This window comes from Xenopus laevis, chromosome 6L (assembly GCF_017654675.1).
Source record: "Xenopus laevis strain J_2021 chromosome 6L, Xenopus_laevis_v10.1, whole genome shotgun sequence".
Classification (NCBI taxonomy): Eukaryota; Metazoa; Chordata; class Amphibia; order Anura; family Pipidae; genus Xenopus; species Xenopus laevis.
In genome coordinates, this window is record NC_054381.1 from 44,734,777 (window position 1) to 44,754,803 (window position 20,027).

The 20,027-nt window shown below is 39.6% G+C and overlaps 1 protein-coding gene across 2 annotated transcripts in view; it reads left to right on the top strand.

Annotated features, from left to right (window-relative positions):
• The window catches only part of chn2.L (chimerin 2 L homeolog), a 170,246-nt gene extending 156,967 nt beyond the window's left edge, over positions 1-13,279 (top strand). The window contains exons 9-13 of one of the 2 annotated variants that reach the window (XM_041565431.1): positions 753-926; positions 3,085-3,162; positions 5,443-5,580; positions 9,073-9,178; positions 10,632-12,137. In XM_041565431.1, the coding sequence (XP_041421365.1) occupies positions 753-926; positions 3,085-3,162; positions 5,443-5,580; positions 9,073-9,178; positions 10,632-10,803 (668 nt within the window). In that variant the 3' untranslated portion in view covers positions 10,804-12,137. 2 annotated transcript variants of the gene reach the window in all.
• Positions 13,280-20,027: the final 6,748 nt, after the last annotated feature.

Consider the following 20,027-nt stretch of genomic DNA (forward strand, 5'->3'; position numbering starts at 1 on the left):
TAAAATCATTCAATTGTACGCTAAAAATCATTCGAAACGTTTGATTCGAACAATTTTACTTTGATCGTTCGATCGCCAAATTCGGTCAAAAATCCTTCGACTTCGATATTCGAAGTTGAAGTATTTTAATTCGATGGTCGAATTTCGAAGTATTTTTTACTTCAAAATTCGACCCTTGATAAATCTGCCCCTATTGTACCCCAACCCTGGAAATAGCTTAAAAACTTGATCAGTTTGAGTTTTTGGGTTGCTGGACTGGAACTCACAGAATCGGTTTTTCACGATCGGTAAGATACCATTCGAGTTCATTCGAGGTAAAAAAAAACTCGTGCCACACAGACATGAAACGTGTAAGGCTGGGATGATTGTTTAAAAAAGATTTTTCTACTTTTTAGCAAATCATTTTTGGTCTGATCTGCATGTGGTTTCCAGAGTGCCCTAAAGCTTCCACTTTTTATTCTACCTAGTAGAAATGACCCTAGTTGACTGGAGGTTCAGTAACTGGTGAAGACTCATATACCAGTACATTCCTGCCTTAAACTTCAGGTACAGATTGTAAGTGCTATAGTGCCTGATTTTGCCTGAATAACTCAGTTTATTATGGTGTGTCTCGTTAGTAGGATTAAATAAGGAAAATATATGACATTTTGGACTTTGATGTCATTCTAATTGCAAATGAATGCTAACTTGCAAATGATTGCTGGAGCATTAATAATAATAATATTAATAATAATAATAATGTTTCTTTGCAGACTGTGGGCTGAATGTACATAAGCAGTGTTCAAAATATGTTCCCAACGACTGTCAGCCAGACCTGAAGCGCATAAAGAAAGTCTACAGCTGCGACCTGACCACCCTAGTGAAGGCTCACAATACTCCCAGGCCTATGGTTGTGGACATGTGCATCCAAGAGATTGAAACAAGAGGTCTGGAGAATATCTTGCTTTTTCATCTTAGACTGTGACTGTGTATGAATCTGCTACTTTCTACAGTATATATTACATGTTAATATATGATCTTCTTAGTGAAAGGGTTTGAGAAGCCTAATGTTTAACTTGTTAGCTTTTTAATCAGTTAAATATTGGTGACATTTATAAATTGAAGTGCGTGATTATTTATAATTGTATCTTGATCCCATCATGTGTCGCACAGCTGCACTCTGTAATCCCTGTTTATGACGGGAGCTTGAGACACGCTGGAGCCAAGAAGAATGTGTCACCACCATGGCTACCGACTGAATAAGACTGGGGGCAACCAATCTTATTCAGTAGCCAAGAGGCATGAATACATGTCAGGTTTTTTTGGGTTGCCACCATGGGGAAGAAACTTTTACAGGATCATGAGGGTCAGGGTCACCCCCCCCAATGACCTCATGTTATGTTACACTACGACATTAATCAAGGGACTCCAACTCTCTAATTGCAATAATGATATAACCTCTGATCTCAGATCTTTTTTTCCAGTTACCTAAACATTCAAAATATCAAATTATAAAACTGAATTAAATTTTTTTTCATGGGTTCTTGTACAATTAAACTATGCTTTAGTCTCAACCATTCTACCCATAATAATGACCCTGCTAATAAAATAGGTCCATGTGCCCCCTGGATATCTCTACCACTGCTGCTAAATATCTGTTGTTTTGTTATGTGTAATTTGTATGTTTAAAGTATACACCCAATAATGAAGAAAATAGTACCCGGAGAGCACCCAATTATTGTACAGACTATGTTGGTGCTATATAAATACATGTTAATATCTATGATTGTGCAACACAAATGTTAGGGCACCTCCCCAAAGATTGTAATTGCGCATCTGATATACTGGGCCGGTGGGCCTGGGGCACTAGCCAGCGAGTGATCCTCTTTCTTCACTCGGGTTTAAACAAAAAAAACTGGCCTTTTTGTACTGTGCATGCGTCGGTCACTGAATTCTGAATAAGGAAGAGGATTGCTCGCTCGCAAACGCACCGGAGTGCACTCGCAAGTGGCCCGGGAAATCAGGTAGGTCATTAGAATCCTTGGAATCCTAACATTCGGCACTGCCCAAAGGTTTTTTTTTATTTTGCACCAGACAGTCCCAGTAGATAAGTGTACAAGTGCCCCTGTGGCTCTGTCTTTTGTAGCAAATTCCTCTAGTGCCTGGAAAGAGCTTGCGTCACTTTTGTATGTTCCTTCATGCCTCCTCCTACTCCAGTCTCTGAGCTGAATCCCTGTAGGTGTTCCCCAGTAACACACGCTCCAGCAGCTGAGTACAAACAGGATTGCCGGCATAGCCCGGGGCTCCCCTCTGATCATATCTACAGCTCAGTTTCTGTACATGATGTACTGTAAATTACAAGATTGAAATGCCAAACATAAAGATGTTTTATAATAAACAGAGGATTATTAAAATGTTGAGAGTATGTTTTACAGATTAGTCTAAACAGGATGGAATCAGAATTATTATATAGTAAAAATGAAAATGTAGCATTCAAGGTAACTTTTCCCCAAAAATGTCCTGCTTTATGCAAAATGTAATTTCTAATAATAAGAAAGGCATGTGAGGGTTAGGCATGTGAAGTAGTTTTGCCCCCCCCCCCCCGATTCCCTAGTAAATTGTGTGAAAACACCAATAAAGTGCATTTTAAGGCAAGGATTACATTAAAACACAAGCACATGTGATATTCACATGACTCTTACCTGAAACTCTACTTGTGTTTTTGGGTGAAAATTGTGTCAAAATCACTTTTACTGATCAGTGGCATAACAAAAGCATGTCTGGACCTCCACAACAGGTTCACAACAGCCCCTACCTGACCGAATAGGTAAGAGTATAGTTGGGGAGAGGAAATGTCTTTGAACTACATGTCTGGGCCCCACCTGTGACCATGGAGTCTGCTTGCTCTTTAGTTACACCACTGGTACTGGTGTTTTCACTAGATTCACACAGGCTGCCGTGGAGGGTGAATTGGGTGGTGGGATACTGCAAAACAGCAGACAAAATGCCTGAACCATGTTCTGTGCCATCCCTCTTATTATACTCTGTCTGTTAAGCTTTTCCATCCATCTGAAATCTCTTTCCTTTTTGCTTGCTATGTTTTAGGTCTACAGTCAGAGGGTCTGTACAGAGTCTCCGGATTTACTGAGCACATTGAAGATGTGAAAATGTCCTTTGATCGAGGTGTGTTTGCACTCGTCACTGCTGGGGACTTTTTAGCTTTTATAAATAAATCTATAAATCGATTTTGTGCCTTGATTTATCATTGTCACTGCAGGTATTTTATTTACCCTTTAATTACCCAGTATTCAAGGACAATAGAAAACGTATTTGGCTTCCCTTTCTTTTTTTTTGTAGCCTTTCGATTGGTGACAGAGTAGTAGGTCTAGTTCTGCAGCCTTCATAGTTTATGTACGATTGATGTTCAAAGAAAAACCTCTCAGGATTTCCGAAGAGTTTCACTTGACTTTTACCCGAGTTAACCCCTGCAGTGGTGTGAGGCAAAGACAGCAGGAGCTGACAGATATTGTAACTAGTGTATTATAACAGATAATTTACCCCCTGTTGTAAAATATGAAGTACCCTGTATAGAAGCCCTCAACCCCATGCCTTTACATAGTCATGGAACTCTACAGCGACTTATAATATCCTTATATATTGAAATAGTGGGTACATTATTCCCTATATATATGGCACTTTTTGACTTCACAATGTGCTGTTTATAACTCACAATAATCAAAGCCTGTGGCCTTGTGCTTCTGTCAGCTGAAAAAAACCATCATTTTAAATACGTGAAGAACTTCCCAGCAGCCATTGCCTGTGAAGGGGTGTTAATTATAAGGTACAGAGATCAACAAGAGCAAGAAGCAGGAGGGCTTCGGGTTGGGCATCAGTGAATCATAGTGAAGTGATTAAGAAGAAGGCGTTTTGTGATCATATATATATATATATGGCAGGTGTAGTCCCTTCACTGGTACTTATCCAAAATCCATTCACCGCTCCTCTTGTTTACATAGCCAATTCAGCGAGACATTAAATACACAGAACAAAGGGTTGTCTCTATGGGCCCTGTATTAGTGCACCTGTTGGCTTATTTTCCCTTCCTAAAAAAATCTATTTCTTTGTGTTTGGCAGAGGGGATGAAAGCTTCGCTAATAGCCCAACACATTGCTATTGTGGCTGTTAGGAGGCAGCACAATACAGGCCTCTTTCTAGTGTTTACTTGATTCAAGACCAGTTGGACAGATTTCATCACAGTCAGAGCATTTTAATTAGCTTACAATACGGAGGAACAGAAGCTGATTCATTTCTCCTCAGTCACCTCATTCTCAGGGCAATGTCCCTAGGAAGAACATGCCACTGCATCTGTATCCTGGTGCAACTCATCTCTACATTCAGCATTAGAAGAATCAATCCCATTCTGCCCTATAGGGGCTCCATCAGTCAGTATTGGGGAGCTAATTTTAGGTGGTTATTTACTAAAACTAATTTTTTCTCATATTTTACCAAAACTCGACCTAATCCCATACATGAATTTGGCTAACTTACTAATAATTAAACTCGAAAAAAGATCGGTTTGAGTTTTTATAAATACCTCAAATTTTTCTTGTGTTAGGGATAGTGTTGCCACCTGCCCAGTTTTGACCGAGACAGCCCGGTTTTTTGAAGGGCTGCCCAGGTTAAAACACAAGTTAGGAAAATTGGGCAGGATTTCCTACAATTGACACGTGACTGGCCAATTGCCAGTCACCGCATGATAGTCCCGCCCCTGACATCACTGACCCGCCACATCATGACCCCCACTGCATCATGGCCCCGTCCCTGCCCGGATTGCACAGTGTGAAAAGGTGACAACCCTAGTTAGGGAGCTGCTATCTGGTTTCCTTCCCATTGTTCTATTGTTAGGCTGCTGGGGGATGAAATGGAGGGGGGTGATATTACTCCAGTTTGCAGTACAGCAGCAAAGAGTGACTGAAGTTTATCAGAGCACAAGTCACATGACTGGGGGTAGCTGGGAAACTGACAATATGCCTAGCCCCATGTCAGAAATGTAAAATTCAATATAAAAAATCTGTTTGGTCTTTTTAGAAACGGATTTCAGTGCAGAATTCTGCTGGAGCAGCATTATTAACTGATGAGTTAAAAAAAAAAAAAATGACATGACAGTATCCCTTTAAATGGACCTATCCCATTGACTTTAACATGAATTCGACAGGTTTTAGCCGGAGTATTTTTGGATTCTTATTTTTTTTGGCTGCTGTGGGGCATAATAAATCTTTCATTTTCCTAGTGAAAAAAACTTACATTGTTAGAGAAAACAAAACTCGACCTTTTAAAATAGACCCTTTCTGTTTTCCTGTTATAAAATGATTTATATGCCTTGCATACATGGTAAATGCCAAAAAGGCATGTCAATATTATCAACATAAATATAAAAAATAACATTTTCTCTTGCATTTCTAGATGGGGATAGAGCTGATATCTCCAGTACTAGCTACCCCGACATCAACATCATAACCGGAGCACTGAAACTCTACTTTAGGGACTTGCCAATCCCAGTGATTACCTATGACACCTATTCCAAATTTGTAGAGGCATCAAGTAAGTGCTGCTTTTTTGTTCAGTATTCCTTCTGGTTTTTGTTTTTTTTTCCTCTTATTTGTGTTCTTTTTAAAAGGAAAAAAACGGTATAGTTGTCAGTTGTACAGGCTGATACATTAGATAGCTTTAAGAAGGGGTTGGATGGCTTTTTAGCAAGTGAGGGAATACAGGGTTATGGGAGATCGCTCATAGTACAAGTTGGTCCAAGTTACTAACTATGCAAATCTGACTACTATAACTGTGGCAGTGAGTAGTGCAGGGCAGGTACAAATATATGTGTATGTACTTACAAAACTAACTGTGTTCTGCACAGCTTGAGTGTGCTGGTAACTTGTGTACACACATATGAGCTTGCAGCGTGGAAGGAACATTAAAGGATAAGGAATCCATAGAAAGTAATGGCTACAATACAGACCTGGACTGGCAATCAGTGGATTCTGGCAAATGCCAGAGGGGCTGCTTCAAGATGCCATAGACAGTCACCATTTATTGGGCTGGAGGGGGCAGTTTGGGCCTCTGTGCAGTTGAAATGCCCGGCCTATTTTAATTCTCAGTCAAGACCTGCTTGAAAGCATTAGGTATGGGATCTCTTGTCTGGAAACCTGATATACAGAAAAAAACTGATGTACAGGAAGTCTGTCTCCCGTAGAGTCAGTTTTAAGTGAATGATTATATATGTTTCTTAATGATTTCCTTTTTCTCAGTAAAAATAAAACAGAACCTTGTACTTTATGGTAACTGCATGAATTCATATTTCTGGCAAAACAATTACATTTCAAAAAATGTTTTACGGTATGGAGATGCAAATAATGGAGAAACCCATTCTGGATAATGGGTCCCACAGAGTACAGGGTTACTTCTCCTTGCTAATTTACAAGAAGAAAAATCTTTCTTTTATTTATTTTTATACTGTGTGAGCAGAAAAATCAGAAAAAGATGAAAGTGAAACCCAGGACAGTGCATGCTGGCAAAGGGTGCATGACAGGGGCGGGACAAAGCTGCCTGGCAGGGGATTAGCAATGGGTTTAGTGACGTAGTTGGGGGGTGGAGTTGTAAAGGGATGTGTAGCACTAACTGCTAAGGAGGGCATCCATTTTGGAAGAAGAAAAGGAGTCCCACCCTCCCTCCCTTGTATTACCCTTTGTGCTAGTTGTCACAATTGTGGCCTGGGTAGTGGGGCACAGGATAAGTTGATGTGGAATGGTGAGTATTGGGCTGACTAACCAAGAGGTGATGAGAGGGAATAGCCCGTTGTCACAGCCGGGCGGCGGGTCCCTGGCAATGGGGAGAGTTAATTAAGTGGAGTTTTACCAAGTACCAAGTTGGTTAATGGAACTTGGTTGGTGGTGTTCCTCTCTAAGAGCGGTGGTCTCTGGGAGGGTATGTTGTATTGGGGTAAGCATGCAGTCCTGTGTACCCATCATGCTAGAAGGCACAAGCGGCTGGTGGCTTAACGATTGCATGCACCTAATTGGGTCCATTGCCAGGGGCCTTGCAGAGGATTTAAATGTTAATGGTATATCACTGTTCATATTTGTATGTTTATAATGTTGTTAATATAACTGTTATTGATATATGTGTTATCTATTGTTAAATAATCTGTTGTGCAATAAAGCTGTGGACAAAAAGACTCCAACAAATAAAATGTATGGTGAGCAAGTTGGTTATTCCTAGGCCAGTTTGGGGGAAAAGGCAGGTATTTGTCCCTGCCCATGTCATGGGTCCATACAGGGGCGGAACTACCGGTGGAGCAGGGGGTGCGAGCGGGCCAGGGCCCACACCCCCTCAGGGCCCCCCAGCAGTCCGCGCCGCATATTCCCGGCCAGTTCCGGGTGTACGGAGGGGGGCGGGGGCCCGGCTGCGTGTCTTGCGCCAGGGCCCGCCCCCCTTTAAGTCTGTTTCTTGGTTCATATACTGTGTATATATATATATATATGTGGAACAACTTGCTGAACCCAGAAGACCCTCTGCCTTCTGTCATACTGACATGTAAATGTTGCTGGGCCTGTAAGGGACTGATTTCCCCATGGCTCAGATCCATTTAAAGCTGGCTATTATACTTATTGTGGCTAGTCAGAGAGAGACAGAGCAGTCTGGGATGTATTACTGTCAGCATTCAGTAGTATGTGAATTCACTTAGTTTAGATTTTATTCAGTTGTTTCAAAAAGTAACTATCAGTGATGGTCGAATTTGTCCCGTTTCACAATAAATTTGCGAATTTCCCACAAAATTTGCGAAACTCGAATTTTGACGCCCGCGTCAATTAGTGTCAATTTCGACACCCACATTAAAGTCAATGGGCGTCCAAATAATGTTGACACGTGACAGTTTTGTCTAGATTTTTGTGACGCTGACGAATTTTCGCTGCAGTATCGTGAATTTCATCGGAGGTGAAACGTGGAAATTTGCAGTGAATTCGCGCCTGCCGACTTTATTCGCCCATCACTAGTAACTATATTAAATTGTTGTTGGGGTTAATCCATGTTTTTTTTCATCTGTTAACACACATACTGTAGATAAGAATGGAGCAGACAGACATTTTTAGGGCTGTCCCTCGGATCTGAGAATGGCACTAGAGCCTGCCATAAGAACAGGCTAGCGGACAGTCTGGGCCTCATCCGACAATAGCAGTTTGGCTCCATCAACCCCCCAGCTCAGTTAATGAAAAATATGTAACTGCCTGAATTCATATGGGTAACAGCTTTGTGACAAATCACTGGAAAATGTTCAGCTAGAGAGGTCATTTACTAAGTGCAGGGCAGATTTACTAACATTGAAATAATAAAGCATTCCCAGCATTCAAATTTTAGCACATTTATAAAACTCTAACCTCTCTGTCAGGGATGTTTTCCTTACAGAAAGTGGTTAAGCAACTGACATTTTTATCTCCTCAAGGGTTGAGAACTGAGTTTTAATACCCCTCTAAATTATTTATCCCCTTTGTAAATAGAAAGCAGGGATTCACAACTAATTATTATTCAGGAGCAGAGCACTGATTACTAGAAGGGAATGAGCCTGAATATCTGTTGTATTCCAGAGTAGGGATGCGCCGAATCCACTATTTTAAATTCGGGCCAACCACCGAATCCTTTGCGAAAGATTTGGCCCAATACCGAACCGAATCTGAAACCTAATTTGCGTATGCAAATTAGGGGTGGAAAGGGGAACAAAAATGTACTTTCTTGCTTAATGACCAAAAGTCACGAAATTTCCCTACCTGCCCCTAATTTGCAAATGCAAATTCAGATTCTGTTCAGCCAGGCTGAATCCGAATCCTCCTGAAAAAAGGCCGAATCCCGAACTGAATCCTGGATTCCATGCATCCCTATTTCAGGGATTTGGTTTGCCATATTTCATAAAATGAGTTGTAAAGGGCGGTAAACAAAGGAGATACTGTGTGAATCTACCAGAAGCAGTTTAGAAACTCACATATGCTTCCTGTATGCAAAGCATACAATGCAAATTGCATGTAATTATTATTCATTTTCTAGAAATACCTGGTGCAGACGAGAGACTAGAGGCCATACACAATGCACTTATGCTCCTGCCACCCGCACATTTTGAGACTCTCAGGTTCCTGATGATCCACCTGAAGAAGTAAGTGCTCCTAACAGTCACATGATCAGGTCCAAAGTTGTGAGATGGTTTAATAAATGTCATAATAATGTTACTTTAGGTTAAAGGGATACAGGTGACAAAGCTGTGTTTTGGCTGGCAAAATTTCTTCCTCTGGCAATAATCACACAAAAATATTGTAATTGCTAAAAAAATCTTAGCACCTGTAGGCAAATTTATTCCAGTGAGATGCAGAGAGATCTGTCAGGGCTGCCACATGATTTCTAGCCTCATAACGTGTTCTTTAAAAGGATACTGTCATGGGAAAACATGTTTTTTTCAAAACGAATCAGTTAATAGTGCTACTCCAGCAGACTTCTGCACTCAAATCCATTTTTCTAAAGAGCAAACTGAATTTTTTTGAAATCTGACATGGGGCTATACATATTGTCATATTCCCAGATGCCCCCAGTCATGTGACTTGTACTCTGATGAACTTCAGTGACTCTTTACTGCTGTACTGCAAATTGGAGTGATATCATCCCCTCCCCCCGCAGCAGCCTAACAACAGAACAATGGGAAGGTAACCAGATAACAGCTCCCTAAGATAAGATAACAGCTGCCTGGTAGATCTAGGAACAGAACTCAATAGTAAAATCCAGGTCCCACTGCAACACATTCAGTTACATTGAGTAGGAGAAACAACAGCCTGCCAGAAAGCAGTTCCATCCCAAAGTGCTGGCTCTTTCTGAAAGCACGTGATCAGGAAAAATTATCTGAGATGGCTGCCTACACACCAATATTACTACTAAAAAAAATACACTTTTTGGTTAAGCAATTAAATCTTATATGGTAGAGTGAATTATTTACAGTGTAAACAGTGTAATTTAGAAATAAAAACTACACCATAAAAATCATGACAGAATCCCTTTAAAGGGAAGGAAAGATTAAAATTAAGTAAGCTTTATCAGAAAGGTCTATATAAATACACCAGTAAAACCCCAAAGTAATGCTGCACTGAGTCCTCTGTCAAAAGAAACACAGCATTTCTTTCCTTCTATTGTGTACACATGGGCTTCTGTATCAGACTTCCTGTTTTCATCTTAAACCTCCAGGGCAGGGCTTGAGCATGCTCAGTTTGCTCTTCTCTCCCCCTCCCTTTTCCCCGTCCTTCCTACCCTCCCTGCTGTAATCTGAGCCCAGAGCTATGAGTGAGCAGTGAGAGACTCAGGCAGGAAGTGATGTCACACCAAGTGAATATGGCAGCTGCTATCCTAAACAAACAGAGAGAACTTTTAGAGCTGTTTACTCAGGTATGATAAAGAATTCTGCAAAATAAATATAGTTTTATAGCTTGCACTATTGTGGCTAATCTATTGGCAATAAACAGCTTCAGTTTCTTTACTATTCCTTTAAAGAGAAAAGAAGTCTGTTGGCTGGTTAATCTCTTTAAGTAACATGGTTCATTGACTCCCCCCAATCTGCTTCATTCTAGGGTTGCACTAAATGTGAAGGAAAACTTGATGGGAGCAGAAAACCTCGGGATAGTGTTTGGTCCAACACTGATGAGGCCTCCTGAAGAAAATGCACTCACCTCTCTAAATGACATGAGGCACCAGAAGCAAATCGTGCAGCTTTTAATACAGAATGAAGACGTTTTGTTCTGAGGAAATGAAGGAACGTCACCTGCTCGGCTGGTGGCAAGAGGCGCGGAGAGATAACGTTAACGGTTCACTCGCTGGACTTGGGTTTCTCAGCTGCACTGTGGATACAATAGATGCCAAAATGTAAATGATGACATGTCTCATAGACATACCTATTTATCTCTTTCAAATGAGGAAAAAGAATTCTTGAGAGGAGGTCCGAACGAGTCTTTTGTTTGCCTTTATTTGGCCTTTACTTATTTTTTTAACGTCTTATTAGTAAAGAAACTATATTTTTTTCAGCCCCAGAATGAAAGTGAGGTTTGCTAATATTATCCATATCTGCTCCCCTGTATTTACCTGGACAAACCCTGTATGGACTTCCAGTAGAGCCCTTAGTGACTAATTCCTTGTTACCCTATAATAAGGCCATGAACAATAATTGCACAGTAATTGATTCATCATTTTATGGAGGGTTTTAGGAGAACACTGAATCTAAATGGATTGTGACCCAATCCCCCTGGCTCATTTACTAACACTCAAATGCAAAGTCGCTATTCATAGAGGCAGTTCTTCTGAATTAGGTGCAGAAGTAACTCCAAAATGCCCCCAGTTGTTGGGAAACTGCTACTAAACTGCATTACAGGAAGGAGCACTGCATTTTGGGTCACAAAAATGGCAATTTACATGTTTTAACACTTTCCAATTTACATTAGGGTTTGTAAAGTAGCCCTACAAGGCAGGGACTCTGTGTAGAGTATTTTTATACAGTGTTAGAGCTACATTATATCAGATTATATGTCAAATAGAATTCCCCTGAAAACAAGTCATGGGTTCAAGCTGTATGTATAGAAATAGGTATTTGATTTGTTGGGGTAACCAGTTGTGAGCCATAAATGCTTGCTTATTTGGTCGTCTATTTCATTGTGGGACAATCCCTTTATAAAATTCAGTGTTTCCATCAGTTTCTCAGAGAGATGATTTATCAGCTCATTGAACCACATTTTTTATTTACACATTTCAGTATTGTTAGCTTGCAGAGTACTCTTATATGGTGCATCACATTGCCCCCCCCCCCAAGGGCACAGGATTTATTTGTATGAAATGGATCTTGTGTTTTCAAGCACCTTGAAGGTATAACTATGCCCCTCTTGTACAAAGCTTTCCTCCTCATCGTTTTACCCCCCCCCCTACAAGTCCTTTTATCCACATTTTTATCCACAGTGGTGGTGATATTCACTGCCCTAAATGCAGAAACAAGGGTTAGTAGCAACACACCAAGCACAGGTATGGGATCTGTTATCCGGAAATCCATTATCCAGAAAGCTCCAAATGACATGAATGCCAGAGACTCAAAAATAATCCAAATTATTAAAAATGATTTCCTTTTTCTCAGTAATAATAAAACAGTACCTTGTACTTGATCCAAATTAAGATATAATTAATCCTTATTGGAAGCAAAACCAGCCTATTGGGTTTATTTAATGTTTATATGATTTTCTAGTAGACTTATAGGGATACTATCATGGGAAAAAATGTTTTATGTAATTTTGAAATCTGACATATTGTCAGTTTCTCAGGTGCCCCCCAGTCATGTGATTTTGTCATGTGATAAACTCCAGTCACATTTCACTGCAAGCTGGAGTGATATCACCCCCCCCCCCCCTGCAGCCTAACAGCAGAACAATGGGAAGGTAACCAGATAACAGCTCCCTAACACAAGATAACAGCTGCCTGGTAGATCTAAGAACAGCACTCAATAGTAAAATCCAGGTCCCACTGCAACACATTCAGTTACATTGAGTAGGAAACAACAGCAGCCTGCCAGAAAGCAGTTCTATCCTAAAGTGCCAGCTCTTTCTGAAAGCACATGACCAGGCAAAATGACCTGAGATGCACCTACACACCAATATTACAACTAAAAAAATACACTTATTGGTTGAGGAATACAATTTTATATGGTAGAGTGAATTATTTGCAATGTAAACATTGTAATTTAGAAATAAAAACTACACCATAAAAATGTTGACAGAATCTCTTTAAGGTATGAAGATCCAAATTACTGAAAGATCCATTATCTTTGAAAACCTCAGGTCCCGAGCATTCTGTATAACTGGTCCCATACCTGTAACATAAATATAAAAGGCAGATATGCCAATAAGTGGCCCAGGCAGAGAGCAGGAGCCACATTACTGAACATTGCAGGATTCACTGATACACATACCTACATGATTGTGACATTATTGTACTATAGGGCACAAAGGAGGATACAGTGAACTGCTGTAGGTGACCATGAATACCGTTACACTAGCACTTTTGTTGTTCCAGGATGTGTCAATATTGTGTTTGTTGGTTTGTAGAACCCGTGCATTTTATAAGATGTTGTGTCATTTGTTCACCTTTAATTTTTGCTGACTAAACAAATGGTCAAACGCGTGGGGTTTTGTGCTTTGTTTTTATGAGCCCGTCCTTTGCAGAAAATAAAGAACTGCTGGTGAAAGACACGAGTTTATATTTATTAATAAAACCACTAATATGACAGTGTTCCCTACAGTTTATATGGGGCTGGTATACAGCTGATTGGGAGGACAATGTGTAAAGCTGTGGTTGCTACTTGGTGGTACCTGGGGTGAGGAAGACAACCGGATTAGTGTATTAGTGGTCCCCCAAACAGTAAACTCCCTCAATATGAATATGCACAATTTTAAATAAAAATAAGAACTAAAGCTTGCAATTGTACAGTCATTTCTTTGGTATTTATGTTTCAGTTTGTGCTGAGCTATGTGATCACAAAAGCAAACATATAACCACAAGCGTCCGCTGGGCATCAGAAATATGTAAAGTTAAAAATGTGCTGAGCCTGCACTAAACTGTATATCCTCTAGCTGCCTCACTTTAACCCATTGGCAACTGATGATAGAAGTTCCCTAGCCACAACTGCTGAGATATACACAAATGGAGCACATCACATTTATTCATTTATTTTTTATTGTGTCTGAGGAGCACGAGTCCATGCCGATACATGTGTTTTGTGATGATCAATGTAATATTTTTTACTTTCTCAGCGTTCTCCTGGCCGATTCCAGTCCTCTGCACGAAAAGTACCATCTTCGCTTACCCGATGGTGGATGCGGGCTTGTTGAAGCTTCCTTGCAATTTGACTTATTGTGCATGTGCTGCTTCCTGCTCAGACCAACTGCACATGATCACAGTCTTGGTATTAGTGCAGGAGTGACGGATTGTTTGAAGTTAAATCCTTCGACTTTGAATATCGAAGTCGAAGGATTTACCGTTATTCGTTCGATCCATCGAAGGATTTTAATCCATCGATCGAACGATTTTCCTTTGATCACAAAAACCTAGGAAAGCCAATGGGGCCCTTCCACATAGGCTAACATTGCACCTCGGTAGGTTTAGGTGCCGAAGTAGGGTTTTGAACGATTTTTAGTTCGAATTGTTTGATTCAAAGTCATAGTCGAAGGTCGAAGTAGCCAATTCGATGGTCGAAGTAGATTATTCTAATCCTTCACTCGAATTTCAGGGTAACATACAAAGGTGTCAGTTCACTAAGGTGCAATAAGCAGCGATAATAGCCTGAGCCAGAAAAAACGCCAGAAAATCTGCAAGAGCAAGTTTAATAAAGTGTGTGCACTTCTGTCAATGAGAATATTATAGAGAACATATATATTAATGCCTATTATCAAATTCATACTCCGTAAATTGTCTCGCAAAGGTTTGCTAAAGATTATCGCCAGAATTGTCGCCAGGCCTAATCCCGAACCAAATCCTGGATTTGGTACATTTTATTATTCTATTATATATAATCATTGGTGTGGCCATTGCAGTGGTGTCAAAAAAAATCTATAAGATTTTTAAGAAGATTATGCAGATAACCTAAATGAGCACCAAAAAACTCACAAATATGCCAGAAATTTGTCTCATAACACTGTAGTAAACATGCGAGTAGAGTTAATTTTGTTACAAGAATATTCTCAGCGATGGGTTATTGACAATTGTTACAAACTTTAGTAAACGGACCCCAAAGTCTCATGTTTCTTTGCCGAGATCCACCAAGTGTGTTCAGGCTCAAGCCGACACAAGGGTTCCAGACTCAAAAGAAGAAGAGGATACTCGGTAGGTACTGTTTGGGGTGAGGGGCTGAAATTGGCCTGTGTTTTTCAGCATTCAGCCCCCCTATGTCCTTAGCCTAACATCATTTACAGTACACCAGAAATCATGCTGCATTGACATCGGAATCCTAAAAATACAATTTATACGATTTACACCTGTATTGGTAAATCATGCAAAAGTTGTGGCACACACTATTAAGCTTCTGGGGGGGGTTTTAAAAAAACATGGTCCTTTGTGTCCATTTTTGCTCGTGTTTGTAAATGAGGCCTCTGGTTTGCATAGCTTTATTAGTACAGGTATTGGACCCGTTATCCGGAAACACCTCTGAATGACGGAAAGGCCTTCTCCCATAAACTCCATTTAATTCCAAAGAATCCACATTTTTAAAAATGATTTCCTTTTTCTCTGTAATAATAAAACCGTAGCTTGTACTTGATTCCAACTAATTAATCATTATTAAAAGCAAAACCAGCCTATTGGGTTTATTTAATATTTATTTGATTTTCTAGTAGACTTAAGGTATGACGATCCAAATTATGGAAAGATCCGTTATTCGGAAAAACCCCAGTTCCCGAGCATTCTGGATAACAGGTCCCATACCTGTATTAGCTACTGGACTGGGAAGCTCTGACGCTGTCACTTGGTAGAAGGAATTTTCCCTCAGTGATTCAAGTACATCAGTAACCTAACAGGTTGTGGCTCAGGTATAATACACTACTGGTTTGGACAGCAATTTTAGGAAACGGCAAGTGTCATGTCAACAGGGAAATTTTCTCCCTGCCATTATGTCAACCAAAGAATAATTAATTATGACTCACTGGAATGTTACAGATGCCTGAATGTCCTATATACTGAACATACATCAAGACTCTCTGAGATTTCAACAATAACATTCCTCCTCCTTAATCCTGAGGTGTTTGGAAACAGCCTGCAGAATGATTACTTATGTAAAGTAGTGACACCATCACATCTAGGGTGAGAAGGAATCTAAATGGAGTCAAAGAGCCCTTCATAATGCAAGAAATGCAATGTAAATCCACAGGGGGGTATCTGGCTATGCCGGCAATTGCACTCAGCATAGATTATTTAAAGGTATTTCAATAAAGAAATGTATTTATTTATGTTCTGCATACGTATGATATAAAAAAAAGTTATACCACAAAGTTAATGGGCAGTTTTATTCCTTCCTGTGGTACAGTATGTGTGATACAAAGGAAATGTTTGGTATATTTTGTGAATATTTAGTTTTTATTCTTTTTCTATGTTTTATTAATTAATAACCAATAGTTATAAAGTTATGGTGGGGGCGAAGCCAACTGAAGGTTTTTATTTGGGCTCATTGTGGCGGTAGCACCTTGCCAGAGTACTGCACGGGAAATTTAGAAGAAGAAAGGAGGGTCTCTCCTGTGACTGGGACACTTAGGGGCAGATTCACTAAGGGTCAGAGTGAATTCAAGGGAATTTTGGAAGTAAAAGAATTCGAAGTAATTTTTTGGATGCTTCAACCATCGAATAGGATACTACGACTTGGAATTTACTTCGACTTTGATTCGAAGTAAAAATCGTGCGAATATTTGACCATTCGATAGTCGAAGAACTGTCTCTTTAAAAAAACTTCGACTTCAATACTTCTCCAAGTTAAACCTGCCGAAGTGCTATGTTAGCCTATGGGGACCTTCTACAAACATTTTCTAAGTCTTTATACATCGAATAGAAATCGTTCGATCGATCGCTTAAATCCTTCGAATCGTCTGATATGAAGGATTTAATTGTTCGATTGTTTTATTCGACGGCGGATTTTTTTGTACTTCGAAATTCGACCCCTGATAAATCTGCCCCTTATTCTAGTAGAACGCTATGCGGGTAGGAGGCAGGGAGGGGGCCAGTGGAGGGTGATGAATGGAGGCTTTTAGCTGTAGAGGGCTTTACTTCTCCTTTAAAGTCTGAGACTAATGGCACATGAGGCTTTTCTATATCAGTGTAGTTCAGTCAGCAGAGATGCTGCAAAAAAAGTGCCGCTGTCACCTCTCATTTATTGTATCATAGGGTAAAAATTAATCTATATGTAATTCTGTGCTATGAAATATATAGTACGGTATATAGTTTGCCCAGGTTACATGTGGTGCTCTGGGCAGCCAGCATCCCCTGAGGAAGGAGACACATTCCTTTTCTGCTGGAGGTGCAAGGTCCATTGATACACTGAGTTTCACTAGACTAGGCCTTAGTGCTGGTGATACTAGTTATCACTTAGTTTCAGTGCACTTGGGGAAGGAATGTCAGGTAAATCCATTTCTTACACATAGCAGGGACAGCGTTGGAATGTAAAGTAATGAACTCTGGGCAAGGAGCCTAGTTTCATGCAGAACTTTTAATTTGATACTTTTCTCGGTTTCAGTAATCAGAGAATGTAACCAGAAACTCCAAACAAGTTTTATAAAACTCAAATAAAGTATTTCCTGACACATGGCAAAAAAAAAAAAAGATATTAAAAATAGTTCACCAATATCCACTAATCGTGATAATGGCTTCCTAACCATATATATCGCTACTATAATGGAGAGTTCTCCTAGCTTACCATATTTTCCATCACATCTGATGCCTGCGTTTTGGTGCACCGCGTTGGATCCGCCGGAATCGCTTTGAAGACGCTCGTGTAGTTGTACCCTTACAGGCAGAACCAAGGCAAAATATACACCTGGTAAGTATTTTAAACCTCTTCATTTCACAAATAATAACATTCATAGAGGGAAAAAATACATTTTTTGGATACATAAGGACAAAACTTTGATGCAAAATCCTGGAAAACATGACTTAAAATCAGTGTAATGCACCCATTGAAATGCATTCTAAATTGGTGGGACCACAAATAAAAAATGTAAAATTTACAATCAGGGCACTTAAAATCGAGGTGTTTCACTATATATACAGTACAATCACTTGGGGTGCGTAACTTTTGGCACCCCAAATAAAAATGACTCTCCTTCTTTAAAGTTAAAAGTCTCCTGTTAAGCTTTCTGGTATGTTAGATTTAATCCTATGGGAGTCAGCGGGGGGGGGAGGTTGGCAGGGGTAGGGGGTAATTGGGATGCCCAGAATCTGCCCAATGTGGATTTAGACTTGGGCAATAAAAGACTCTCATTGCTCATTAGTGTTATGGCTTATGATGAGGGAAGTGACAGCTTTTATACACATTTATGACTTCTTGGACAAGTATAACAGCTAAGACTATTATGATCTTAAAGGGACACTAAACCTAACTGTGACTCAATATGCCCCCCTGTGCCCCCTAGTTCCCGACAGAAGTTGATAAAAAAACAAATTACTCATGGAAAATAATTAAGCAATGAGAGTTCTACTGACCAAAATATTAATTATAGATGCAAAAAGTCCACCAATAGAATGTTGACTACCAGCACTATGTCATACTGTGATTATTATGTCATCACTGGTATTGCACTGAAATTATGGGGAAAACATTGCATTGTGGGGAAAAACATGGTGCTTTGCACCCTAATTTGCACTTTTCTCATTGCACTTGCTCTTATCATTTTTAAATGAAGATCCCGGCCAAGAATTATTTCTGTTCTACTAACAAAGGAAAGCCATTGGACAAAACAAGTCCATTATTGGCGGGTGCTGCACATTCTCCCTTTACTGAGAGCTACAAAATCTAATATGGTGTCAGAAATGCAATCCCTTTTAACATAGCTGAGTATCAATAATTCATAAGTAGAATAAAGAACTTTCAGAATCTGATCTGGCTTCTTTTTCTGTTGAACTCAAAGAAGAATCATACAGGGTTTCTAATTGCAGCATTGCATTGATAAATAAACATATAGTTAGAAGTTTAAGTAAAGGGAAAATATTTTTGACATAAGATCATTATGTGGAAAAGGTGCATAAACTCTATCTGCACTTCCAAAACAATCCTATTGGTTTTATTTAATGTTGAAATGTTTTTTTGTAGCCTTTAAAGGACACTAAACCCTAATGTATTGCAACACTGAACCAAACTTTACTCAGTTGTTGCTAGACTACAACTCCCAGCATGCTTTAACACATTATCAAGGTTAAGGCATGCTGGGAGCTGTAGTCCAGCAACATCAGGGTTGTATTCTTAAAGCAATATTGAGACAGTATGTAAGATAGAAGCAAGATGCCTAACAAAGGGCTGCTAATCAGAATTCTCATTAGTGATTTCTCTTGCATCTATAATTAAGTTTTTGGTCAGTAGAATTCTCATTGGTGTATAGTTTTTCATGAAATTCTATAGAGAATTAGGGGGAAATGCAGGACAGCATTACAGTTGGGTTTAGTGTCCCTTTAAATGGGGTTTATGAACATATTGTCTCCAAATTAAAATCCAACCTGATCTATGTAAATCAGGCTTTGTGTTCTTTGTTCCTGCAGCTGGTGTTGAAAGCTTTAAACACATTAGAATCTTCCTGTCACACTGCGATTTATTGCCTCTAGAAGAATATTAGCCTAACTAGCAGTGAGTGGTTGCCTCCAGCAGTATGTTAACCAAACATGCAGTGCAGTTTTGGCTCCAGCAATCTCATAAGCAGCGTGATACTTCTAATTGTACCTTTACTCAAATGCATTTTATAGATCTAACTAGTAGTCTCAATACTGAGGAGAAATATTATTTATCTGGACAGCATTAATAGGGCAAGAATGTTGCTTTAAAAGTGAGTGGTCTCATAAGTGTAAGTGGCCATGCAGATAAAGAATTACTATCCCAAAATAATTTAGTGCAATGTGATTCTCACACCTTGTGACATGCCCAAATCAACCAAGTCATAAAGGAATATTTGGGGTAATATGTACTGTAGTACTCATTGCTGGCATTGGTTCTATTACAACACAAAATCACGTGTTTGTTGATTATATATATACCCTTTGACTAAAATACTTGAATGTTTTGCCATTTTTGGTTCAGATAATTCCAGAATGTCTAATGTAAATGTAAATTTTTTTTTCCAAAAATGACTAGAATTGTTATCATTAGCTTGGGTTTTGATTATTGGGGTACTGCACCCATTGTATATCTAGTATTGTCTAGGGTGATAACACCTTTTATCCTTATGGTATCCAGCACTTTGTATGATTACAGG